Raw genomic sequence first — 23,787 nt, 5'->3', positions numbered from 1 at the left:
ACTACTTATCAGGGGCGGGGGACTGCGGGAACTGCAACTCCCAGAATGCAGAGCGGAGCTTCCGGTTTCCGGCAAGAGGACCGGAGTGAGTGTTTACACCGGCGGCTCTGCGGCCGGGTTCCTTCCGCGGGACGGGTGAGGGCGCTGGGCCCCGGGCTTTGCGGGCTCGACTCGTGTCCACTACTTAGCTGGTCCCATGGGAGTGGTGGGGTCGTCGCCAAAGAGGTAGTGTCCCTCCCCACTACGAGCTGTGTGTGACCCTGGGCCAGTGACTTCACTTTTCAGAGTCTCGGTTCCCAGGCTGTAATGTGTGCACGCTCGCGCCGGCCTTAGGGAACGATTGTGAGGATTAAATGAGATGTGGTGTATTAAAAGACGTATTCCTTCCCCCTGTCATGAACCTGGGCGTGGGCGTTACCTTGAGGATGGCGAGGGTCCATTGGGCAGCCTCTCAACCTCACAACCTTGTCTATCTTCTTCCCTACGAGAAGCCTCTTTGGAAGCAAGGGCGTGATTATAACAAGGGCTTGTCTTGTCTTACAAGATTCTTCCACCCTCAGAATTTCTGATTCATTTTTTGGGCACCCACTGGGAATAAAGGCAAAAAATTCTAGTCTGTGCTTTCAAGAGCTTCCAAGAATGGGATGGGGTGAGATTGGAAAGTCAATAGTTATTTGTAATCCTTTGCCCTGAAGGAATGTGGGAACAACAAAGGGAGGGACCAGAGGAAGTGGTATTTGGGTTGGTTTTGGTAGGAGTTTGCTAAATTTTGCCAGGAGGCCAATGAGTAAAGAGGAATTACAAGCAGAGTTAGATGAGCAGAAGTGTAAACTGGGGGAGCTTTGTTTTGAATGGAGGCTTAGTGGGGCAGGTTTAAGTATTGGGGAGGGTGGGACAGAGTTCTTTGGCAGGAAGGCTGGCAGAGGGAACAGGCGTGAATGTATTTGTGAGCCAGGTTGTGGAGTTTAGACTTTTTCATAGAGGTGGCTTCGAGTTATTGGAGGAGTTCTAAGCAGAGAAGTGACTTGATCAATCTGTGTTTTAAAATGGTGAGTTGGGTGGCAGCATAGCTGTTTGATAGGGAAAGGCAAGAGTCAGGAAACTTGTTATAAAGCTTTTGTAATAGTTCAGGCAAGAGTTGAAGAAGAAAATCAGAAATGGAGAGTGTACAGAAGGGAGAGGGGTGGATAATCTCATTTGAACCTCACAACATTCCTATTAGCTGGGATGGTATTTTTATGTCTATTTTTTTTCTGATTTTTATTAAAATGTAGCTAACATACATATTATATTAGTTTCAGGTGTACATCATAGTCATTCAACAGTACCTACCTGGCACTAACAGTTATCACCATATTTATGTCTACTTTAAAGATGGGGAAACTGAGGCCTAAAGAGCTGAAGTTCCTTCCTGTCCATCATTGGATGAGTAAAGAGAGGACCCCAGATTGTAGTTCTGGCCTGATGCTGCATCCTGTGCTTTTCCTGAAGAGTCACACTGAAATCATTCAGCCCCTTGGTGGGGTGGGGGTGGAGTAGGGTGGTGATCTATCTTTTAACCACTAAGGCTCTGTTGCTTTACAGGGAGAAAGAGAGAGCGCGAAAGAGAGAGGATGTCTCTCTCAGATTGGCACCTGGCGGTGAAACTGGCGGACCAGCCACTTGCCCCAAAGTCTATTCTTCATTTGCCAGAGACAGAGCTGGGAGAATCCTCACTGGGGGGCTATAGTATTTCATTTCTGAAGCAGCTCATTGCTGGCAAACTCCAGGAATCAGTTCCGGACCCGGAGCTCATTGGTGAGTCTGTGTGCCCTGGAGATGGGCTGCTGCTCTGATCTCTTTTGGGGGAGGATACATCTGGAATTACAAGGGTAACTTAAGAATTTGGGATTTGTTGCCCTAATGTTAACATTCCAGGGAAGTGAGTGTTGTTGGTGAAAAGAATCACAAATCGTATAAAACTATTGGTTGCCATTTCAGTTGTGCATTACATTGAACTGCTTTATCACAAAGTTTCTTAATTGTGATGTTGTTGATTTCTTTTTCTGAAAGAGCAAGAATTTGGGGTGGGATAGGGAAGGAGGAGCTGGTCTAGGAAAGCGCCCCAAGTATATCGCATTTTGAGGTGGGCCTTAGGGATGATTAAACGGATTTTTGGTTGGTTGGTTAGAGGGAAGGCAGGAGAAAAGGAAAGGAAGGTGGCAAGGGCATTCTAGGTGGAGGAAGAAAGAATTAAATATAACAAATTATATTATAAAGGTAATTTACGATAGCTAAGGTATCCAACTGGCAAAAAGTGCGTTTTCAGTCATAAAAACACTGAGTTCATCCTTTCTTGTTGTATTTTCCCTTTCCTTTAAATTGATCAGTCTTCACAATACTAAGGTCTAGAGCTTTCTTGTACATAGATTCTGTATTGTATGAGTTAGTACTTGCTAACAGTTGTTATTAAAATGTATTTATTAAATAAGAGTGCTTTTTAAAGCATGTATTGTTCTGGCGTGGAATTAACCCCTGGTCGTTCGCAAAGGTGAAAGCATTCACAGACGCTACAAAGTAGGAGGGCAAAGGACATTTTTATTAAAGTTAGGGCAGAGAAAAAATGCCCATGGCAATGTCCAAAGATGACAGCAGCTGTGGGTTGTAAGGAGAGAAATACCGGTGTATGTGGTGGTGGTGGGGTTGCGGGGGCAGAGTCCAGAGTCTCAGAGTGGACAGCTGCCCCTAACTACAGGTTAGCTTTTTCTTGGTTAGGCAGGTCTGGGGGCTGACATCCTTCCTGGGGTCTGGTCTGTTGAAGACGATGTCATCTCTAGACTTGGACTTGGCCACCATGGCCTGGGACGACCGTATTTCCCCGAAAATAAGACTGGGTCTTATATTAATTATTGCTCCAAAAGATGCATTAGGACGTATTTTTAGGGGATGTCTTGTACAACAATCTACATTTATTCAAATACAGTCATGTCATCTTCTTCTGGAACATCGTCATTACGAACATACTAGATGCGTCCATCTGGCTGACGATCTTAACTGGGGCTTATTTTCAGGGAAACACAGTATGTGTCACCAGTAAAAAACTGCAAGGGAGTTAGTTGTAAATTGGATTCCGGTGTCTGGGCGTCTGAGGATTAAGAAATTGCTCTTTTCAGGTTAGGATGTTGTTAATTACCGAGGTATGGGTAGCCTTGAGAAAGGGATCAGAGTTCTTCAGTTAGTCAGTGAGGGGAGAAACAAAGAGAAAACTGAATATCAGGGTGGATCAAACTGCAAACAAACTTAAGTCTAATTACAAGTGGCTAGATAGTGAGCTGTGCAGTGAGTCAAACTGCAAACTAGCTAAGTATAACCGCATTATTGATTCCCTGAATTTCACCCTTACGTGTATTATTCTCCAGCTGTCCAATCAAAATAAGGTTCCTAGGGGACAGAAACCATCTAAATTGTTTTGAGGAGCAAAATATAAATGGACAGTTCTTTCTTTTTAGATCTGATCTACTGTGGCCGGAAGCTAAAAGATGACCAGACCCTGGACTTCTATGGCATTCAGCCTGGATCCACAGTCTATGTTCTACGCAAGTCCTGGCCTGAGCCCGACCAGAAACCAGGTGAGTGAGGCTTGGCCCGGAGTCAGACAGGCAGAGCTTCTGTAGTAGCTGTAAGGGACGGGTCTGTGGGTGTGTGAGGCACAGGCATGGGTGGATGAGACTAGGGGGTGATTTACTGAAATGGTAATAGAGGATATCTTTATTACTCGCTGGGTTAGACCACATTGATAAACAGAATGAAATTTTGATCTTCTCACTGCCAACACCACTAAGGGATGGGGATTTTTCCCCCTCTACTTTTTAAGTTCATTATCCACTGTTTTAATGGGGTGGGACGTGTGTATCCACTTAAACTCCTTTAGGTTAACAGTTTATTTCTCAGTGAACTTTGTATCTTTTTGTTATTCTAATTAGGAAAAAAAAGCTGCAAACTCCTTGCAGTCCTCTAATGCTGTAGTTCTTGTTTACAAATCTTCCGGCGAACTGCCTCAGGTGGTGACTTGTTCAGTCAACTCATTCCTCCTGCTCTACTGGTGATTTATTCTCCTGGAGCTTGAAAGTATTCGAACAGGATTAAAGTAGCTCTTGGAGAAAACATACAAAGCCTCTAATGCCTTTTGGATTTATTGGTAAAAGGTGCTGTTTGGAATTCATAATGTAAATTTTGCATCTGTGTTTTAAAAGCCTCCCCAAGGATAAAGCTAGGCTACATAAAAAAGATTAGCTTTGTCGAACTGGCAGTTTGACATTTTTATAATGTTCATGATTGCTATGACTGATTATCAGCTTGCAATTTATCCTCTTTTCAATTCTAAACATAAAGGACAAAAAGATCTTTTGTACTCTGATGAGAAGTGAGAAAGAGAAACCCCGATATCCAGGGGTTGGCTTGGCTCTCAGCTCGGCCTTGGAACTTACACAGTTTCACACATCACCATCTACAAGGCCACTCAGAGACCATAATGAATCAAGACAAAAACCAGAGCCCGCTCATTTCCAAACAGAAAAAAAACCCTGAACATTGTCCAAACCACAAGAAAGACCAAGTATTCCTCTCTCCTGGCTATTATGAGTGCTGCTTCTTTCCAATAACACCTTTGCCTTGCTCTAGTTTTCCTTCCTTCTAGATAGAATTATTAAGATACCCAATCATAAAATCACCTCCACTTCCTGACAGCATCCAATCCAAAGCAAAACCCCACTTCCTTAAACTTCCCCCCAAATCACCCAGCCAAAGCCCAAATCCTATAATAAATCCTTTCTAACATCCTCTTATTGAGCTGTCCTGCTAAATCTGTGGTGTGCATTCTCCTCTAAGGAGCAGGAAAGCCAACTTATGCAACTGCAAGTGAGCCCCTCTGGTCTTTGGCTGGAGGGCACTGACAGAAGGAAAGTAACATTTGTGGCTTCTTGCAGCCAGATTGTTTCTCCTTGATATCTCATTTAGTCATGAGAGTGGCCCTGCAGGATAGGTAACAACATTAGCATTTTATAGATGAAGGAAAAGAGGGTTTAGAAAGGTATTTATTCAAGGTCACCTACCACCTACTTAGAAAATGAACGCAAGGGCTGGGATATGAATCCAGGTTTTCCTGGCTCAAGAGCCCATGTTTTTTTCCCTGGGCTGGCTGCCTCCCACTTCCAAAGGGTGAGATGAGCTCAGAGACGTTATAGACACAACAATAACTCTTAGCTGATGATCGGCTAAGAATCCTTTTCTTCCCCTTTTCTTCCTGGACATTTATTTTTGAAACAAATGTATGTTTTATTGGGAGGTAAAAATAAACTTTGAGATATTTTGTCCTTGAGTGCCCTTCCAAAGGAAGCACATTTCTTTTAAATTTTTTTATTGGAGAATATTGAGGAATAGTGTGTTTTTCCAGGACCTATCAGCTCCAAGTCAAGTCATTGTTTTCAATCTAGTTGTGGAGGGTGCAGCTCAGTGGCCCATGTGGGAATCGAACTGGCGACTTTGGTGTTATGAGCACTGAGCTCTAACCAATTGAGCCAACTGGTCGCCCAGGAGGCATATTTCTTGACCACACTAGATTAGCGCCTGTAAGAGGAGAATCTGTCGATTTCCCTTCCCACCTGGATCCCTTGGTGGTTCTCCGTGGAGCATTACAAATCCCTTCAGGTTTCCCAAAGCCTGCAATTTGAGCAGGGGTGTGTACCCCAAGCTCCAGCCACAGAAAACACTTGCTGTTCCTTTCAAGCACCTCATTTTATTCTATGCTTATACATATGTTCTCTCATAAGCTTCTCTCCCTAGTAAACGTCTATTCTCCCTTAAATACCGTCTCAAATGGTCTCCCCGGGAGACAGCTCTGTGTCCTAACCGTCCCTTTCAGTAATGGCTATCTGCCTCCTGTTCCTGTCGCTCTAGCTGGGGTCCACGCCTCTGCTGAGGTCCTCAGGAGGGTATTTTGAAATCCTATGGTTTGTATTTGATCTAGTCTTGTTTCTCCTGCTGTCCTAAGAGTTCCTTGATGTCAGGGAATCATTTATTTTTTTAAAGATTTTATTGGGGAAGGAGAACAGGACTTTATTGGGGTACAGTGTGTACTTCCAGGACTTTTCTTTTTCCCAAGTCAAGTTGTTGTCCTTTCAATCTTAATTGTGGAGGGTGCTGTTTAGCTTCAAGTTGTTGTCCTTTCAGTCTTAGTTGTGGAGGGCACAGCTCAGCTCCAGGACCAGTTGCCGTTGCTAGTTGCAGGGGGCACAGCCCACCATCCCTTGCGGGAGTCAAACCGGCAACCTTGTGGTTGAGAGGACGCGCTCCAACCAACTGAGCCATCCGGGAGCTCAGTGGCAGCTCAGCTCAAGGTGCCATGTTCAATCTTAGTTGCACGGGGCGCTGCCCACCATCCCTTGCGGGACTCGAGGAATCGAACTGGCAACCTTGTGGTTGAGAGGATGCGCTCCAACCAACTGAGCCATCTGGGAGGCAGCTCAGCTCAAGGTGCCGTGTTCAATCTTAGTTGCAGGGGGCGCTGCCCACCATCCCTTGTGGGATTCAGAGGAGTTGAACTGGCAACCTTGTGGTTGAGAGCGCACTGGCCCATGTGGGAATCGAACCGCAGCCTTTGGAGTTAGGAGCACGGAGCTCTAACCGCCTGAGCCACCGGGCCGGCCCCCAGGGAATCATTTTGTACGTTCCTGTACCTTGCCCCAAACCAGGCACGGAGTAAATGCTTAGTACATGTTTGTTGACTGAATAAATTTGGTAACTTGCTTAACATAAATATTTTTCAAGAGACCACCCTCACAGTGAGAACTGCAGGTAAGGATGTGGTTCCATATGGAACCACAGGGGTGCCGTTCACTGTGCTTTGGGAATGGTGCTCCTGGAGGTGGCAGTACGACATCGGCATAATCACAAGTAGCTGTCTGCGGTGGGGGTGACCCAGGGGAACTTCCTGCTTACTCCCCCTTTTCTTTCTTTTTTTTTTAAAAAGATTTTATTGAGGAAGGAGAACAGGACTTTATTGGGGGAACAATGTGTACTTCCAGGACTTTTTTCCAAGTCAAGTTGTTGTCATTTCAGTCTTAGTTGTGGAGGGCGCAGCTCAGCTCCAGGTCCAGTTCCAGTTTCTAGTTGCAGGGGGCACAGCCCACCATTCCTTGCGGGAGTCAAACCGGCAACCTTGTGGTTGAGAGGACGCACTCCAACCAACTGAGCCATCTGGGAGCCCAGCGGCAGCTCAGCTCAAGGTGCCCATGCTCAATTTTAGTTGCTTAGTTGCAGGGGGCGCTGCCCACCATCCCTTGCGGGATTCGAGGAATTGAACTGGCAACCTTGTGGTTGAGAGCCCACTGGCCCATGTGGGAATCGAACCGGCAGCCTTCGGAGTTAGGAGCACAGAGCTCTAACCGCCTGAGCCACCGGGCCAGCCCTCCCCCTTCTTTTACCCACATTTCTTCACCTATGAAATGGGCTGATGTCCTAAGTAGTAAAGCAACCAAGTCAAACTAAGACAACTGCTAAACTCTCCCATATGTATGAATCAGTGTCCAAAGATGAAAAAGAAACTTTGAGTCTCATTAAAATACTTGCTACCAAGCATGTGACGAAAGTTTGTTAAGAACCCTAAAAGTACAGTGTGTGTTTTTATTGGTCCCTTGTATTTTTTTTTTAAATAATTCAAAATAATATTAAGGAAGCCTGAAAGAAAATATCAAAGACAAGCAGTTACCCCAGATCCTGTCGCCCTACCAAGTGCTGTTCTTTCCCTTGTCCTGTCCAGCCCTGGGCCACATGCACGCTGACACGTTTTGTGTAGTTTCACTAGAGAACGCGCATACAACATTGTGTTCTGCTTCTCTTAACATACTTTGGCAATGTAGCTCCATATTTTTCAGACGGCTTGCAGCACTTAGTATTTTAAATTACTGCATAAAAATCTACTGAGTTGGTTGTGTATTCCTTCTTTTCAAATGTAAGAAGTCAAGAATTCCTGCAATGGGAGATTGATCCGAGCAGTCTCTTGCATGTGGTAAGATTCCCCTCTGCTGGAACTTGACTTTGATTATCTACTGAGGATGCTTAAGAGTGCAGTTTTCACATCTGTATCATGAAGGGATTTTTCTGAATGGGTGCTCACTTTCTTAGGGTGATGAGGGAGGGGACCCTGCAGACCAAGCTGCCCCTGGACACATGCGGAAATGATATTCTGCGTCTGTACGAGGGGCAGGGCTCCGAGGTAACTGAGTGTCTTGTCTGCAGAACCTGTGGACAAAGTGGCTGCCCTGAGGGAGTTCCGGGTCCTGCACACTGCCCTGCACAGCAGCTCCTCCTACAGGGAGGCGGTGAGTGTGTGCTGTGGCCCCTGCCCAAGATTCTGGCCAGGCCTGCAAGAGTGAGTGTGAACGCGGCAGGGTGGTGTAGAGTAGGAGCTGGGAGCCCGTTGCCATGGCTACCAAGAGTTCCTCAGGGAGCTTTTGTCATGCCTGTGGATCTCCGTAGAGCCTTGTCTCCCCCCAAAGAGGCTGTATCAGCTAGGTATTGTTGATTTTCCTCTAACGATAATGATACAACCTCTCCTGATATTGACCTCACAGAGTGAATATTATTACAGTCAAAGGGTCCATATAGTGTTTCTGCTGGGCTTCATTCTTTAAATTTGGCTGAGAACTGCCTGCCTGCCCACTGCTCCTTACCTGGATTTCCTCACTGGGAAATGCACTGATGTCTTTCTATAGGAGAGTTGATAAGCAAAATTAACACATCTGTGAACTTCCCAGTATACAGAGGGTGCCAACAAAATGTATACACATTTTAAGAAAGGAAGAAACTATTAAAATTGTAATACTCGATATATATCAATGACAGAAGATGAATACCAGATACGTTTGACTTCTGCAATTACAAGAGGTGCTCAAAGTGGTTACTGTCAGCATCCAGACACTTCTGATTATGGTGAACTACTGCTTGAGCAACGTTGACCATCTCTTAAAATGTGTATACTTTTGTTTGGCACCCCTGGTATATGAATACGAAATGGTAATTGTATGGGGATTGAAAAGGACTTTTGGGACCTAGAGAAACCTTTGTTATTGGCTTGTAATGAGAGCTTTTATTTTGGACGCATTAGAACTGTAAACGGGGAAAGGACCAGAGATTGAAGGTTTACTGTGATATTGCTTTTTTTTTTTAAATTGTTTGTTTCCCCTCCAGTAAGCCCTGACCTCAGTGAAGAAAGAGGTTCATCTGTTTCCTGGGGCTGTTGTCCCACTGTGGAGCTGTATGTGCAGGCACTTAGAGGGGGGACGTACTTGAGCAGAATGTGGGTACTTTCTGAGTGGATTGAGCTGCTTGGATGTTCAGCCCTCCTCATTTCTCCTGCAGGTCTTTAAGATGCTCAGCAATAAGGAATCTTTGGATCAGATCATTGTGGCCACCCCAGGCCTCAGCAGTGACCCCATTGCTCTCGGTAAGTGCAGGACTGACCTGGAGGAAATAGTAATCATTGGAGAAGGAGAATCCAGAAGAAGGCGATCCTGAAGAAACTGACCACCTTTCGAAGAATTGTAGGGGAGGGGAGAACCAAGATGTGTCCCACGCACCCAGCCCTCCAAGAGCTGAAAACTCATGGCCTAACTAGCATCATTAATGAGACGGAGGGTGTCCAGTGCGGGCCGCGCTTAGCCCAAACCACAACAGGCAGGGAAGATTTCCTGCACACTTTGAGGGAGAAGGGAAGAACCCAGAGCTAGAGGGAAAGGCTGGCATGCTGGTACACAGTATGTGACTGCCTTGCATGGGGAAATGGTGAGCAGGGGACAAAATGGAGAGCACGTGGTTGCGCTGCTTGGTGCTTTGTTTCCTCTGCTTTTCACAAGGGCTGCTTTGTGGTCCTGTGTCCCTGTTGAGCCGGTTGCTCTGAGGTCTAAAGCGTAGCTCTTCTCTCTTCTGGATGTGGCTAGATTTCTAGTCTAAGGTGAGCTCTGTTCTCCGTAGGGGTTCTCCAGGACAAGGACCTCTTCTCTGTCTTCGCTGATCCCAACATGCTTGATACGTAAGTGTGCCCATCTTATTAAAGGGTCCCCTATCTCTCCTCCTGTGGTCGGGCCAGAAGCCGAACTATTGCCCTGGATTCTGCTCTTGGAGCCAAAGTCCTGCCTTCCCCAAGTCTACCTTCTAAATATGTCAGGAGGTGAGAAAGCAGAGTGCTGTAGGGGAACGACAAGCCCAAGGGAACGCCACGCGGAGCTGTGGCGGTGAAGCAGGGCCTGAGGGAGGTGGCTTTGCATGCCCTGCTCAGCTCAGCTCTCGTTCAGTAGCTGTGAAGGAGCCTTGGAAAGATGTGAAGCTGGGGAAGGAAGCAGGTGCATAGATCCCTGGGGATTAGAGCTGGAAGGGACAGCTCTAATTAGAGGTTATAGCTCTTATTTTGCGTGTGAAGAAAACAGTTTGCCCCCCAAGAAGGGACCTGTCAGAGGTGGTCCCCAAATAGTGACGGAGGCCAGACCAGACTGACCTCTGAGCCTCCCATCATGCCAAGGGGAAGGTGAGGCATCCTCAATAGATCCCAGAGGGGAAGGTCAGGCATCAGCAGTAGATCCAAGAACTGATGGCCTGGCCAATGTTGCTGGGGGCCGAACAGCAAGAAGACAAAGCCCACTGGAGGGAGGTGTTGAGCACTGAGGGATTTTTAGGGCAGTCGTGGTGGCTTGATAGTTGCGAGGGCACCCAGACTCCTGTCATGGTGAGGGTGCCCTTTCCTTCTTGTTCACCCTTGGGTTTCTTCCTGCCCCTGTCCCAGGTTGGTACCTGCTCACCCAGCCCTAGTCAATGCCATTGTCCTGGTTCTGCACTCGGTGGCAGGCAGCACTCCACTGCCGGGGGCTGACTCCTCTTCCCGAAGCATGCCCTCCAGCTCGTACCGGGACATGCCAGGTGAGTCCCAAGAGAGCGTAATGCAGGGCCCTCAGGACCCAGCATGGCCCAGGAAATGCTTTGCTCAGCAGCTATGTATAGCGCTGGCAGAGTGTGTTCCTCTGAAACTCAGTTTGAGTCAGGGAGTGAGTGCATCTGTCCTGTAATTTTCCAAGGGGAGAGATGAAAATATGAATTTGGAGAGTGAGCTGAGATTCTGGAGCTCCGCCTGTGCCTTTCCGTTCTTCCTCCTGAAATCTGTTCTCCCTCCTCCAGGTGGCTTCCTGTTTGAGGGGCTCTCTGATGAGGAGGATGACTTTCACCCAGTAAGCGGCCTGGCTGCCTGCCCTTTGGGGACACGGTGCCAGGGATGAGCCCCACCCGGGGCCCTGGCGTGCCCAAGCTGGGAGGCGGTCACAGGCCGTGTCACACTATCGCTATCTGGACCTGGCAAGAACTGTACCTGGGTGGGGGTGAGGTCATCTGGGTCCATCAAAGGCCGCTTCCCTGATTCTGGGGCCTCCCTTCTCCAGAGCACCAGGTCCACGCCCTCTAGCAGCACACCCAGCTCCCGCCCAGCCTCCCTGGGGTACAGTGGAGCTGCTGGACCCAGGCCCATCACCCAGAGCGAACTGGCCACCGCCCTGGCCCTGGCCAGCACTCCTGAGAGCAGCTCTCACACCCCCACCCCTGGCACCCAGGTATGGAGACAGGGTGGGAAGGTGGTTCTGGGCCCCCATGGGAGAAGCTCCCCAGCGGTGGACTGGGTTTGCCCTTGCCGACCACAGTGCTAGATCTGGTTTGAGCTGAACTCTGCCTGGGCCCTGGTGGGTCTCTCACTGTGGCGGGGCTGGGGTGCCCGCCTCTTACTTGCCTCCAGGGCTCAGAAGTGCGGGGTGCAGCACTGTCCTGATTGATTCCTGGCCCTAGTAGTTCAGGAGAACCCCCCATCACATAACGTGCGCGTCCTCATCCCCAGGGCCCAGCCCTCACCAGCTTAAGTATTCCTCGTGATGGTCACTAGCTTCCGAGGCGGTGGCCCCCAGTGCTGGGGTCCTCGTCTAGGTGGGGGGCTCGATTCCACTTCCCTGGTGCAGAAGAGAATGGGGCCTTTCCTGCCCACATAGCGAGCGTTTAGGTACCTCTGTGTGGTTGACTCACGCAGGCCCCTGTGGGAGGCAGTAGTGGGGCCCCCGGGAGCACCGTGGGGTGATGTGACAGCAGTGGGTATGTGCTGGGAGACTGAGGCGGCTCTGCGGTGGCCCTGACCACTGGCTTGTCTCCAGGGCCATTCCTCAGGGACCTCACCGATGTCCTCCGGCATCCAGTCAGGGACGCCCATCACCAATGATCTCTTCAGCCAAGCCCTGCAGCATGCCCTGCAGGCCTCTGGACAGCCCAGCCTGCAGGTCAGTCATGCCCACTTCTGGTATCCGTGCGGCTTCCCTGGTTACTCGGGATACGGAGCCTTTTTCTGCTCTCTGAGAGCCTTCCCACTTGGCATGTTCAATCCTGGTACAGCAGGATGTCCCCCCCCCCCCCCAAGGGCAGCTGTCCCTGTGGCTTCCACTCCTGCACGCCGTGACCATGGCCTGACTCCACTGACTGCCTGGCTTGGGTACCTGTGGCAGCTTGGGTCAGTTCATTCATCCCGTGAGCGCTGACTGAGTATGTATATACCGGGCCTGGGTCTGGGGCCTGAGGTAGAGACAAGCCACCTCATTCCTGCCACAGAGGGGCGTCCGGCAGTCACTGAACTGGGGGAGCGGCAGAGCAAAAAGCCCTGTCCAGGCTTGAGGGGAGGGTCTAGGTCAGGCAAAACCCCTTCTGAGGACGGGGTGTTTACACTGACCGTCACCGAGTTCCCGAGATGGAGCCAGAGAAAAGGGGGGCAGGTGCCTGAGAGTGAGGGCCTGGCGTGCCTGGGTGAGGAGATTAGACTTGATCCAGCAATCAGTAGGGAGCTACGGGAGGTTATAAGCAGGGAGAGTGGCACATCTGGTCACCTTAGCAGCTAAGTGGAAGGCCCAGGGATCAGGTTTCAGAGCGTCTCTGCGCACAGCTTTATGTTTCCCTGTGTCCTTTGCTCCTCACAGGGAGCCTGAGGGGCAGTTGTTTCTGGAGCTTGTTCAGGGTCAGTAAGCCAGTGCGTGGGAAAGATGGGGGTCAGGCCGTGTGGCTCTGTGTACCGTATGTGGCCCAGGTGGACAGTGAGGGGACGGGAGCAGGACCCGTGGGCGGCTTGTCTTTTCCGCTCCTCTATGTCCCTAGCTAGGAGCCTGCCTGTTCCCCCTGCTGTGCCGCTCAGGAGCTTTCCCTCGCTCCACCTGGCCTGCAAACTGAGTCCCAATTGGTTCGTGTGGTTTTTCCAGCCCTCCCCAGCCTCACCCTTTCCGCTTGTCTCTGTGCATTTGCCTCCTTCCCACCGCCTTCCCCTCCCACAGTGTGAACACATGACTCCCTAAGTTGTGCACTTACCTCCTTCCTGAGGTAGAGGTATTAATGAAGCTTTGAATGTTCTAAGAGAAAATGTGGGTTAAGTTCTTTAAACCCTGCCAGTTGAGAAAGCCTTTTATAACTGAAAGTCAAAATCCAGGAGCCATTATATAACGAGCAATGCATTTTGAGTTCATAAAAGTGAAAATTTATGCTTACCAAACCAAACTAAACCAAACAGAAAAAATCAGGCAAAGTCTGCATGCTAACAACAAACTGGGAAAAAATCTGTAACATATCAGACCACGGGAAAAACTTCCCTGATGTAGAGGTTCTAGTAACTTAGGACCAACAACGCCATAGAAATATGATCACAGGCCATGAACAGACTATTCATGGAAAGGAAGTACAGATGGCCCCTAAGCCATGTAATTCCTCAGTCCCACTTCTCGGAATTTATCCTGGAGATGTATATGTGTGAAGAAAGTGACATTTGTACAGTCAGTTCCTGCAGCGTTGTTCCAACAGCTAAAGATTGAAAATAGCCCAGTTATGGTACATTTGAGGACTTCCCCTTGTTGGAATATTACGTGGTTATTAAAAATGTCTTTATGTCCTGGCATAGCTAGATCTCCAGGATGCACTGAGCATGCTGAAAAAAGAAGAGAGGGGTGGCTATAGACGGGAATAAGGAAAAGGTAAAGATAGGAGTACGTGTGTGTCTCCTCGGAATGAAGTCGGTTATCTGGGGTGAAGATGAGAGTGGATGAAGGGAAGACTTTCCACTATTTCTTATGCTAAAAAACAAAACTAACATGAAAATTTATCCCTCTCGCCCCTTTTGTGTCTGTATGTCTGTACATATAGCAGGAGAAAGAAAGTAACTTAATGTTTTGAACTTTAGACGTTGAGTAATATGTGCTTTCTTTTTTATCCTTATGTTAAAAATTTCCTGTTTTTATTGGATAAACTTTTAATGTGGTCTCTAAATCTCCCGCCTTCTTGTAGTCTTCCTGGAAGCCCTGTGTTCTGTGGAGCTTCACATCTGTGGCTTTGCTGTAGGAACCCGCCTTTTTTTCTCCCCGGAAAGGACAGAGCTAAGCGAGTCTTGGTAGGATCTCAACTAACAGCTTCTGCCTGGTCCTGTCTTTCTGCAGAGCCAGTGGCAGCCCCAGCTGCAGCAGCTGCGTGACATGGGCATTCAGGACGATGAGCTGAGCCTGCGGGCCCTGCAGGCCACTGGGGGGGACATCCAAGCGGCCCTGGAGCTCATCTTTGCCGGGGGAGCCCCATGAACTCCCTGCTGCTCCCGAAAGCCCAGCAGACTGCCAAGGCGGCTGCCCCAGGAGGCGCCCGAAGGCGCCCCATCTCCTCTCCCAATACACCTGATTGGTCGACGTCGCTTGGTTCAGTGCTTGGCTTTTCTGGCTGACCCGCGTGGTGGAGGCAATGGGGCGAGCATGGTGTGTGGGTCTTGCTTGGTGCTGTGACCTCAGAGCACAGCTGGGTGTGCTTCTGGGCCTGGGGGGAGAATTTTAGACACACGTTCTCTTGCGGGAGAAGTTTCCAGTGATAGTCCCCAGAGCCCTTGGTGCTTTGGGGTGTGGCATCCTCAGGACATGCCCAAAGCTGGAGCAAGACTGCTGGGTCCCAATTATGGCCAGAAGCGGCTTCAGATGGACTTTCAGAGGAGCAGGTAGGGGTACTTCCCTTCCACATGTTCCCTCCCCGAAGGCTTCCAAAAGGCTCCTCGTCCCTCCCCCAGCCCAGTCTCACCTGCGTTCTTGGAAGCTTATTCCGTCATTTAGATACCAGAACTGAAGCCTCAGAGCTGTGCCAGGAGGCACGGCCCTCGTCTCTGTCCTGAAGGCGTAAAATACAAGAGCAGTTAAATAACAATCCTAAACAACACCAACAGGAACAGGGCTCAGCTTTCATATTGAAGAGAGGGCAGCAACCCCAAGCTGCTCCTCCATCTGCCCGAGCTCTCGTTCGCCTTGGCACGGCGCTCCCTGCCGCGGTGCAGACGTGTCCAAGTTGAGCAAGTGGGTTTCCTGTGCCTTGAATATTCTGTCAGGAGAAAAATCCTTCCCTTCAGATGGTTTCAGTAGAGAGGTGCTCAGAGGTCTGCCCTGTGCTGTGTTTTGGGCAGATGTTCCATTCCAGCATCTGCAGTCATGGTCATTTGGCCTCTGCTTGTCAACTGGGACCAAAGGTTGGCCACTTCTGAGGACTGCCACTCTGCCCTTTGTTGGCCAGCCCCTTGCTGGCCGAGGGAGCACACAGAGCAAGCCGGCTCCCTTTGTCCCACTAGCACAGCTTCAGTTAAGGAGGTGAGTGTGAGGTGCTTGCCCCTGGACCTGTTGTCTGGTTTTGGTCCCCAGCACACCCTGGGCTTCTCTCTGGATGACCTCCAGCGTATCAGTGATACTCCTAAAGGGAGATGCTCAGGAGGAACCACTATTCCAGAAATGGCCTGAACCGCACAGTGTTCTTTCCTTCCTCCAGAAAATGAGAAGTCTCCACATTTCCCTGTCAATCCCAGAATTAACGTCGAGAGGTGTTTGCACTGGCTGAGAAGACTCAGACTGAACCCACCAGGCTTCTCGGGGCCAGGCCTCGGCAGCTCCCTGCAGCCCAGCTGCCTCCGTATGGTTGGGGCAAGGACCGGAAGCCCTGTCTTTGAAGCCTGAGTCCCTGGCTCGGTGGTGGTGGGAACAGGCCGGTTCCATCTTCCCGGAGCTGCCTTGGTCAGTGGGCTGACACAGATCTTGTGCCCATGGTACCGCCGGCCTAGAGCCGGTTTCCATTCCGGGGCAACTCCCACCCGGCCCCAGGGACTGCCTTCAAAGACGGGCTCCTGAGCTCTCCCACCCCATTGCACTTGGAACATTTGGGTAACCCTGCCCTGTCCCTGGAACTGACCCCCAAATAACAGTTACACTGCTTCCCAGAATTGAGCCGTTCCTACGATTTCCCTTTCCCTTCTTTGTCAGCTCTTTCCTCCAGGGTCTTAGCAAGTTGACTTTGCTTCCTGTGACCAGGTTGTAAATAATATATGTTGAGTCTGCTACGTGCCCCACTGAGCCTGGGGCTTTCCAGGGGCCAAGGACTCCTTCCTCACCATTGTCTCCTTCACTCTCTCAACAAACATTGAGCCTATGCTCTGTGCCAGGTAAACATGTCGGGTCCCTGCTCTCACAGAACCATGTCATTGTTCAGGCAGACAAACCGATGTGTATGCTCCCTGCTGAGACCGGCCAGGCACACCCAGTGGGCGTGGGGCTCAGACGGAGCGGGGCTAACGGGTTGGGGTGTGTGTGTGTGTGTGTGTGTGAGGGAGAGCTTGGAGAAAGTGGTGTCTAAGCTGAGGCCTAAAGCGTCAGCAGGGATTGGGCAGGAAGGTGTATGTGCTGGCTGGGCTGGGTGTGCAGACAGCCCTGGGGTCAGGCTGGGCGCCAGGTAGACAGAGGCTGGATCATTAGAAGCCATGGAGAGTTTGGACTTATCCTGAGGACAATGGGGAGCCACAGGAGAATTTAAGTGAGGGAGAGAGTCAGGGTTTCACTTCAGAAAGGTCACTGGCTGCTGTGTGAATAGATGAGTGGGCCAAGCCTGAGGGACGGGGACCAGTGAAGAAGCTATGATCCCCTGGGACTGATGGTGGGCTGACCTGGCCGTGTGGGAGGAGAGAGACCGGGGATCAGCGATGTCACATCTGGGGAAAGCTGTGTACTATTAGCTCCATTTATCAGATGGGGATGCTGAGGTGGAGAGATGAAATCATCTGTCCGCAGTCTCATGGTTAGGCATGAACAAGTAGGCCTTAGAAACTCAGGTCCGTCTTAGGCCAAAGCCGGTCCCCTTCCCATTGCTGCCCATGGCTTCTGAGTGTGCATGGGGGTGAGGGGTACAGGGTCTGATCAGGCTGAGGAGCTTGGGCTTTGAGGGCAAAGAGCACCCCGTGATGGCTTTAGGCTTGGCAGTGGGGGCCCAGACGCATGTGTGAGACAATCTGACAGCTGTGTGGAGGCTGGATCTGTGGGAGGTGAGGCAGGGAGGCCAGCTAGGATGCTCGCTGCCTCCAGATGGGACATGGTTGGACCCTGGGCTGGAGCTGCAGCAGGGGAGCCGGGAGGAGGGTGGGATGTGAGATGTGAAATACAGACTAGATATGGGGGGAGAGGGAAAGGGAGGAGGCAGGCAAGATGTGAGTGGGTAGATGGTGCAGCAAGAGCAAGGGACGGCTTGGAATTTGGAATGCAGCACCAGTTTTGGACACATTCAGCTTGAAGTGCTATGGACAGCCATGCGGGGATGCCTTGTAGACAGTTGGATGTTTCTAGGCTGGAGATAACAATCAGGAAGTTTTATATTGAAGACTGGGCCCATGTCATATGGGAAGGGAGTTCAACTTTTCAGGGAAAGGGAAAGGAAAAGGGACGCCCACTAAGGAGTTAGGCTTTATAGGAAATGGTGAGTGATGGACATGGAAAACGAAAGGGGGTGGGATCTGCTGCCTCCGGGAAGGCAAGAGCAGGAGTCATCTAAGCTGACGGAGTGGAAGGAACTGGACAGAGGACATGGTCAGTGGTGTGAGATGCCACAGAGAAACCTAGTAATAGAAGGTTTGACCTTGGACTTGCTGACTTGAGCCATGGTGACCTTGGAGAGATGCTACTGTGGAACCAGAGCCCAACTGTAGGGGTTGAGGCCTGAATAGGTGGGGGCAGGGAGTGCTGAGAACTGGAGAAGCTCGCTGGTGAGAGGGCGGTTGGAGGGAGATGGTAGCTGGAAGAGAGGGGACTGAGGGAGCTTTCGTGGTTAAGCAGAGGTGAGGTTGAAATTGATCACGAGAACTTGCCTAGGAAGCTAAGGGGGAAAAAGGAAGAGACCCCGAAATAGAATATGCAAATATGTAGAGACTGGTGAGTTTTCTGAACAGATCCCTTCTCTTGATATAACTCAAATTTGGCTGGGCTGGCACAGCTTGTTAGGCACATGGGCCCGGGTTCTGCTGCTTGCCTCAGCCTCGTCTGGCCTGGGCCCCACACCAAGCTCTCAGAGCTCTGCTCTGAGGTGGCCTCTTCGTGCCCCTGCCACAGGCCTTGGCAGTAAATGTTTGGTGAGGGTGTTGGGGCGTGGGGGGTGTTATTTAGGCCTCCCTCTGCTTATCCAGCCTCTCCAAGCCCCTTCTAGCCCTGGGCTGGGGTTAGGTCAGCTTGACTGTGCCCCTTGCTTCCCAGGGCCCAGCCTTATCTGGCTCCTGTGGCTCTGCTGTTCCTCGTAACAGGATTGAGCTTCTCTGTGCTTGAAATGCCTTTTGCAGAGTCCCAGGCACTGCCCTGCTCTACCTTGGCAAAGTGGCTAGCAGCAGTGCGGTCGGTATGCAGTGCTCATTTATCAGGCACCCTCTCTGTGCCACTCAAGCCAGGTGCTCACATACGCCATCTCCGTGGATCCTGAGAAGTAGATACTATTATTTCCATTTACAGTGAGTGCTGCCCGTTAACAGGATGTGACTGCCGGGAAACTGACCTTTCCAGGACTTGGGGGGTGGGGGTGGGGATTGTATCAGCACAGTCCCATCGGGGCCCCCACCTGGGGCCTGGGGCTGGCAGGCAGGCCTGGGAGCCATTCAGGGCCTGGAGGGTCTGCTCTCCACTCATCCTGCTTGGAAGTGGCAGCTTGGGTCTTGGTGGGGAATCAGGCTGCTACATGTGACTGAAGTTTAGATCACTTCCATACACAGCCTGACCTCTTGGAGCCTCAGTTGGGTCCTGTTTGAAATTTCCCTCAACTTACATAAGTGGATATTGATCATTTTTACACCAAAGATGCCAGGGCAGTCAGAGTTGGACTGGTGAATGTTCTAGAAGACCAACAGGATCCTGACAATGAGGCCGCCCTAACGAGGGCCAGGAACGGACAATCAAAGGTCCTGTGGTGGGATCAGAAAACCAGTTGCTCTCATGCCGGATGGGGTCTCATTTCTTCTCCTGGGCTCAGATTCAAACTCACCATCTTTCTCAACCAGCATCCCAGAAAGCCACTACTGATGGGTGGCAGTTGGCCCAAGGATGACCCTGGGCTAAGAGATCAGGATTTAACAGCCTGGCATCTCAGCTCAGTGAGGCAGTGCATCTGAGGGGTTGTCATTAGGAGCAAGGCCTGTCATTCCAGCCCTTTACTGCTCAGCCTCTCCTCTGGGTGTTACATTCTGAGCTGGCACCAGGCCTGGAAGGAGGTGGCTGCAAAGCCGAATGCCTGGCACCTTGGAGGGCCTCAGTAGAAGTTTGTTAAGTGACTGACTGAGGTCCTAGGAATCAACCAGGAGTAGTGAGACCAAGCAAAGCCCCATGAGGGCCCTAGTTGAAACGGGTTATTTACCCTGAAAAAGTACATTTAGAAGGGCATGAAATCCATGAAGGGCTCCATTCCAGGAAGCGGGATTAGATATGGTCTGTGGCCTTGGAGGACCACCGGGACAGTGGGGTGTGTGTGTGGGGGTGGGGGTGAGGTCTTCCTCTGGTGGGGGGAGGCTTTGTGTCAGTGCTAAACAAGATGGGTAAGGCTCCCATGGGGAGAGCTCATTGTCAGTGGGAGTATGTAAGCAGAGGCTGCATGACCGCCATAAAGCTGTTGTAACAGGCTCCCAGGTTGGACTGAATGACCTCTGAGACTTCTAATATCAAGAATTGGGCTTCTTGTATCACTATCCATGAAAGAAAGATATTTGTGGGAGACTGCATGCATTTCTCACTCCGGCCCCAGCAGGCCCAAGGATTACATCAGCGCTGGAGAGCCCTGGGACACCTTCTGTTTTGCGGAGATAGTTTTAAAAGCATATTTATTTCAACCTCCAAACAAGGAAATGCAGGAGATAGAAGGAGAAAGCTTTGTCTGTTTCTGGTCTAGGTAGAGGAGATAGATCGGAAGGACTGTTTTAGCTCCTCTTTCTCAATTTGTAAACACAAAGTGGAGGCCCGGGCTGGGGCAGGGCCTTGCTTCACTTGGGTCAGCCGCCAAGCTGGGACTGCATTTCTGGCCTCCCAGCCATAACTAGTCAGGAGACTTGGTTAGTCTAGATGGGTTCCACGTGAGTCCCACAAGATCCTGTTCTGCCTCAGGCCTTGGGCACTGAGAATGAAGGCTCAGAGATGGATTTGGGGGTGGGGTGGGGGTGCAGAGGGAGAAGTGTCTACAGAACGGCTTGGGAGTATATATGCCTATATGGTACAGCTACACTCTGCTAAGACGCTGCGCTGCATGGAGTGGCCACCAGGTGGCGCTTCTGCCACGAGCTCAGTGCCAGGTGGGCCGAGTTTTGGGGCTGAGGATGCTGGACTGCCCCTGGAAGCCATGGGTGGACCTGTCTTGTTTTTAGGTGAGCTAAGTGCCCTGATGGAAGGTGAAAAGGGCTGTCTCTTCTCTGCCAATCTTCTGTCTATCACTGAATATCCTCCTGTGGATTTTTACTTTTTGTCTCCCACCTTGGCTGGCCAAGCTCCAATCTTAGCAATTTTAGGGTAGGGCCAATGAAATAATACATCTAGAATGACCAGGGCAGACAGCAGAGAGATGCAGGAATGGGGTGCTGCTGGGAAGTGTTGACCTCAGGGCTAAGAGGGGGGTAGAAATTCTGAGAAGTTTTCTGTTTAGGGTTGGTGGTGACTCGGAGCTGGCCTAGAAGGAAGAGGCAGGTGTGGATAGATGGCGAGGGCAGGCACTTGAGGGGAACCTCCTCAGAGGTTTAGGGGTGGGCAGTGCACTGCATGAAGGGTGAAGTGCAGTACCAGGGCTGTGCAGGCCAAGGAGGTGTCAACGTAAGAAACGTCCAAACCTGTCGAGAGTTTTTATGCATTTGAGCCAAACTGACGACAATTGCTGGGAAGCAAAATCAACTGATTTAAGAAAACGCTCTGGGGAATGGCAGTTTTGCAGTTTATTTTATACATTAAAATCAAAGGAGGAGGGTTACATGAAATCCATGGGTGGTAGATTAAGGAGGTGGGAGAAAGCAAAGCGGAGAAATCTCTGGGATTGGATAAAAAGTCAAATGGAGACACATACTTCTTTTACATTGGTGGGTACAGGATAGTTAATAACATTTACAGCACATAGAGGTGGTATTGGGGAACAAGATAACAATGAGGGGTTCTGCAGTCTGGGGCTCCGGTGTAGTGGGAGGTTGTACTCTGACGGGTCTGGGAAAAGGGGACAACTGACATTTCAAAGGTATATTATCTTAGATGTGAAAAGACAACAGACAGGCTCATATAAGGTGAAGATTGACCTTTGTCAAGGAAGCTGCCGGCCAAGGATGTGACTATCGGCCATGACTCACTTTTAGGAATTTTATGTTCAGACCATCCTGTGTGGTTACGTTCGGTCTCTGAGTTTGTAGGGCCTGTCATGCTGGCTTCCCTGAGCTCGTCAGCTTCAGTCTGTGGCCCCTTCTTTGTCCACAGGGTTTCCTCTGTGTGCCTGTGCCCTGACGTGACATCCAAGTGCAGTGGTAGCGAAGGGCGCAGTGGCCATGCGTGTGCCTGTGAGACAGTCCAGTGAGCACGTGGTGAGGTGGGACTCCCAGATGTGGCCCGTACACCCACAGGCAGCTTACTTTTGGTTATTTGCCTGTATTTTAAAACTGGGAATTTCAACAAAAGCTCAATTTTCAGCTTCTCTTGAAAAGTCAACTGCCTGTCACACTGGGTATACTTTTCATGGCCCTCGTGGGCTGGAGCTGAGTAGCAGCTGCCCTTAGACAGGGCTGTGCCCTCCCAGAGCTCTGCAGCCACACCCACCCGCTTCACTAGTCTCCGGAACTCCCGGTCTCTGCCACTGCAGTGGCGGGGGGGCAGTGTTAGTTGCTGTTGGCAGTAGCCAGAAGGCCTTGGTGGCCACTAAGCTCTGGGGCCTCACAGCAGGGATGGATGTAGCAGGAAGGGCTGTGTGGGCTTGGGCTCCTTACCTCCATCCTTCCCCCTCCCACAGGCCTCTTGTTAGGGGTGGGTCACTCCTTTGAAGACCAAGTGCAGCCATGGAATCAGGGCTGAGCAGGAGTCAGAGGGGCTTGGGGAGTGGAGGAAGTCTCTGAAGAGGGCCCTGGAAGCCTTTGCTTGGAAGGCTGGGGAGGGCTCCCAGGGCCTCTGCTGCTGCCTCGGGGCTGTGTGTGTCCATTTCTCAGATTCTCCAAGGCGCCTTGCATTTGGCTGTGCCTTAGCTGCCCTACAGGGAAGAGCCTCTCAAGGTATTTTTCTCCATAGGAGCCCCCACATCATTTCTCTCATCTCCTTGCTGCACTCCCCCATATGTGGAGTTGTGGGGAAGGGGCGGACAGGATTGTGTGTTCCCCTCAGACCTGTGAGCGTCTACATCTGTTGCTTCCTCTACTGGTCCACTTCCTGTCATTGTCTGTGAGTGGGGATTGTGCCCTGTCCTCCAATGAGGCAGTGTCCTGTCACCACCGACACCGTTCTTATTTGATCTCCCTGTGCCGCCTCAGCCAGGGAGTCCACACCCAAACACTGGTCCTGTGCTCTGCCCACTCCATAGAGGGGTACCACTCCCCCTGTGCTCATAGTCTAGCTGTCTCTCTCTCTGTGAAGCAACTGCCCAAATCGTGCGCCTGGTCCTTACCTCTCCTGGCTGCCTGTAGCAAGCTAGGAGTGTGGGCTGCCATCTGGCCCTGGCCCTTTGCCCCTAGATTGGCTGGCTCGGGGGTGCCTGTTGGTGGTGAAGCAGGTGCTGAGCTGGGCCTGGAGGAGTCCAGCCAGAGGCCCACCCTGGGACATGAGGTGCGATGGTCTTTAGCACTAGCCCCTCACCCCTGGCATCTGCCCCGGTTTCCACATGCTACCCTGTTGCTGAGCCTAGCCCCTGGCCTGTCCTCCTGCCCAACACCTGGTAACCTGGGCCCTGTCGGAGTCTTTCCGGGGATCATTCTGATCCAGACACCAGCCTACAGGAGGCAACAGCAAAAGGGTGCATTGCATTGAGAGCATTGTGATGTAGAAGGTAAAGTGTAGGCCCCAGAGACACTGCCTGAGCTTTAATCCCAGCCCTTCTCTAATGAGCTGTGACCTTGGGGACATCACATTCCCTCTCTGTACCTTGGTTTTCTTATTTGCAAAAGGAGCCAAATAGTAGCACCTCCCTCTTAAGATTGTGCGGGTGAACTAAGTGAAAATGAAGCTATGAAACGTGCACAGCACATAGTAACCTCAGCGTTAGCTGTTACCATCGGAGTCAGAAAACACACGCTCCCAGCTTGGCTCCACCAGCTGACCAAGAGCAGATCCCGCTTCCTCCCTGGGCCTCAGTGTCCGTCTCTAATATGGGGTTATGCTCTCACTGAGGGAGGGAATGGAGGCAGAAGTGGGTTCTGTGCTATGAGTTGCTGTACACACAGACAGTATTATC

At 50.7% G+C, this 23,787-nt stretch overlaps 1 protein-coding gene across 3 annotated transcripts; it reads left to right on the top strand.

Annotated features, from left to right (window-relative positions):
- Positions 1-26: 26 nt before the first annotated feature.
- On the top strand, positions 27-14,763 carry LOC109449614 (ubiquitin-like protein 7). 3 transcript variants are annotated; one of them, XM_074328280.1, is made up of 12 exons: positions 77-135; positions 1,375-1,429; positions 1,585-1,797; positions 3,489-3,608; positions 8,275-8,357; positions 9,397-9,481; positions 10,009-10,066; positions 10,814-10,947; positions 11,203-11,252; positions 11,460-11,627; positions 12,213-12,335; positions 14,520-14,763. In XM_074328280.1, exons 2-12 carry the CDS (start codon positions 1,375-1,377, stop codon positions 14,655-14,657), a joined length of 1,227 nt encoding a protein of 408 aa, XP_074184381.1. In that variant the 5' UTR covers positions 77-135; the 3' UTR covers positions 14,658-14,763. The 3 variants fall into 3 exon arrangements, with proteins under 3 accessions (XP_019591576.2, XP_074184381.1, XP_074184382.1); XM_019736017.2 differs by lacking the exon at positions 1,375-1,429 and having other exon boundaries at positions 27-135; XM_074328281.1 differs by lacking the exons at positions 77-135; positions 1,375-1,429 and adding an exon at positions 207-225.
- Positions 14,764-23,787: the final 9,024 nt, after the last annotated feature.

This window comes from Rhinolophus sinicus, linkage group LG03, assembly GCF_036562045.2.
Source record: "Rhinolophus sinicus isolate RSC01 linkage group LG03, ASM3656204v1, whole genome shotgun sequence".
In the NCBI taxonomy this organism is placed as follows: Eukaryota; Metazoa; Chordata; class Mammalia; order Chiroptera; family Rhinolophidae; genus Rhinolophus; species Rhinolophus sinicus.
Note: the sequence above shows the minus strand (reverse complement) of the source record. Positions and strands in the feature narration are given on the sequence as shown.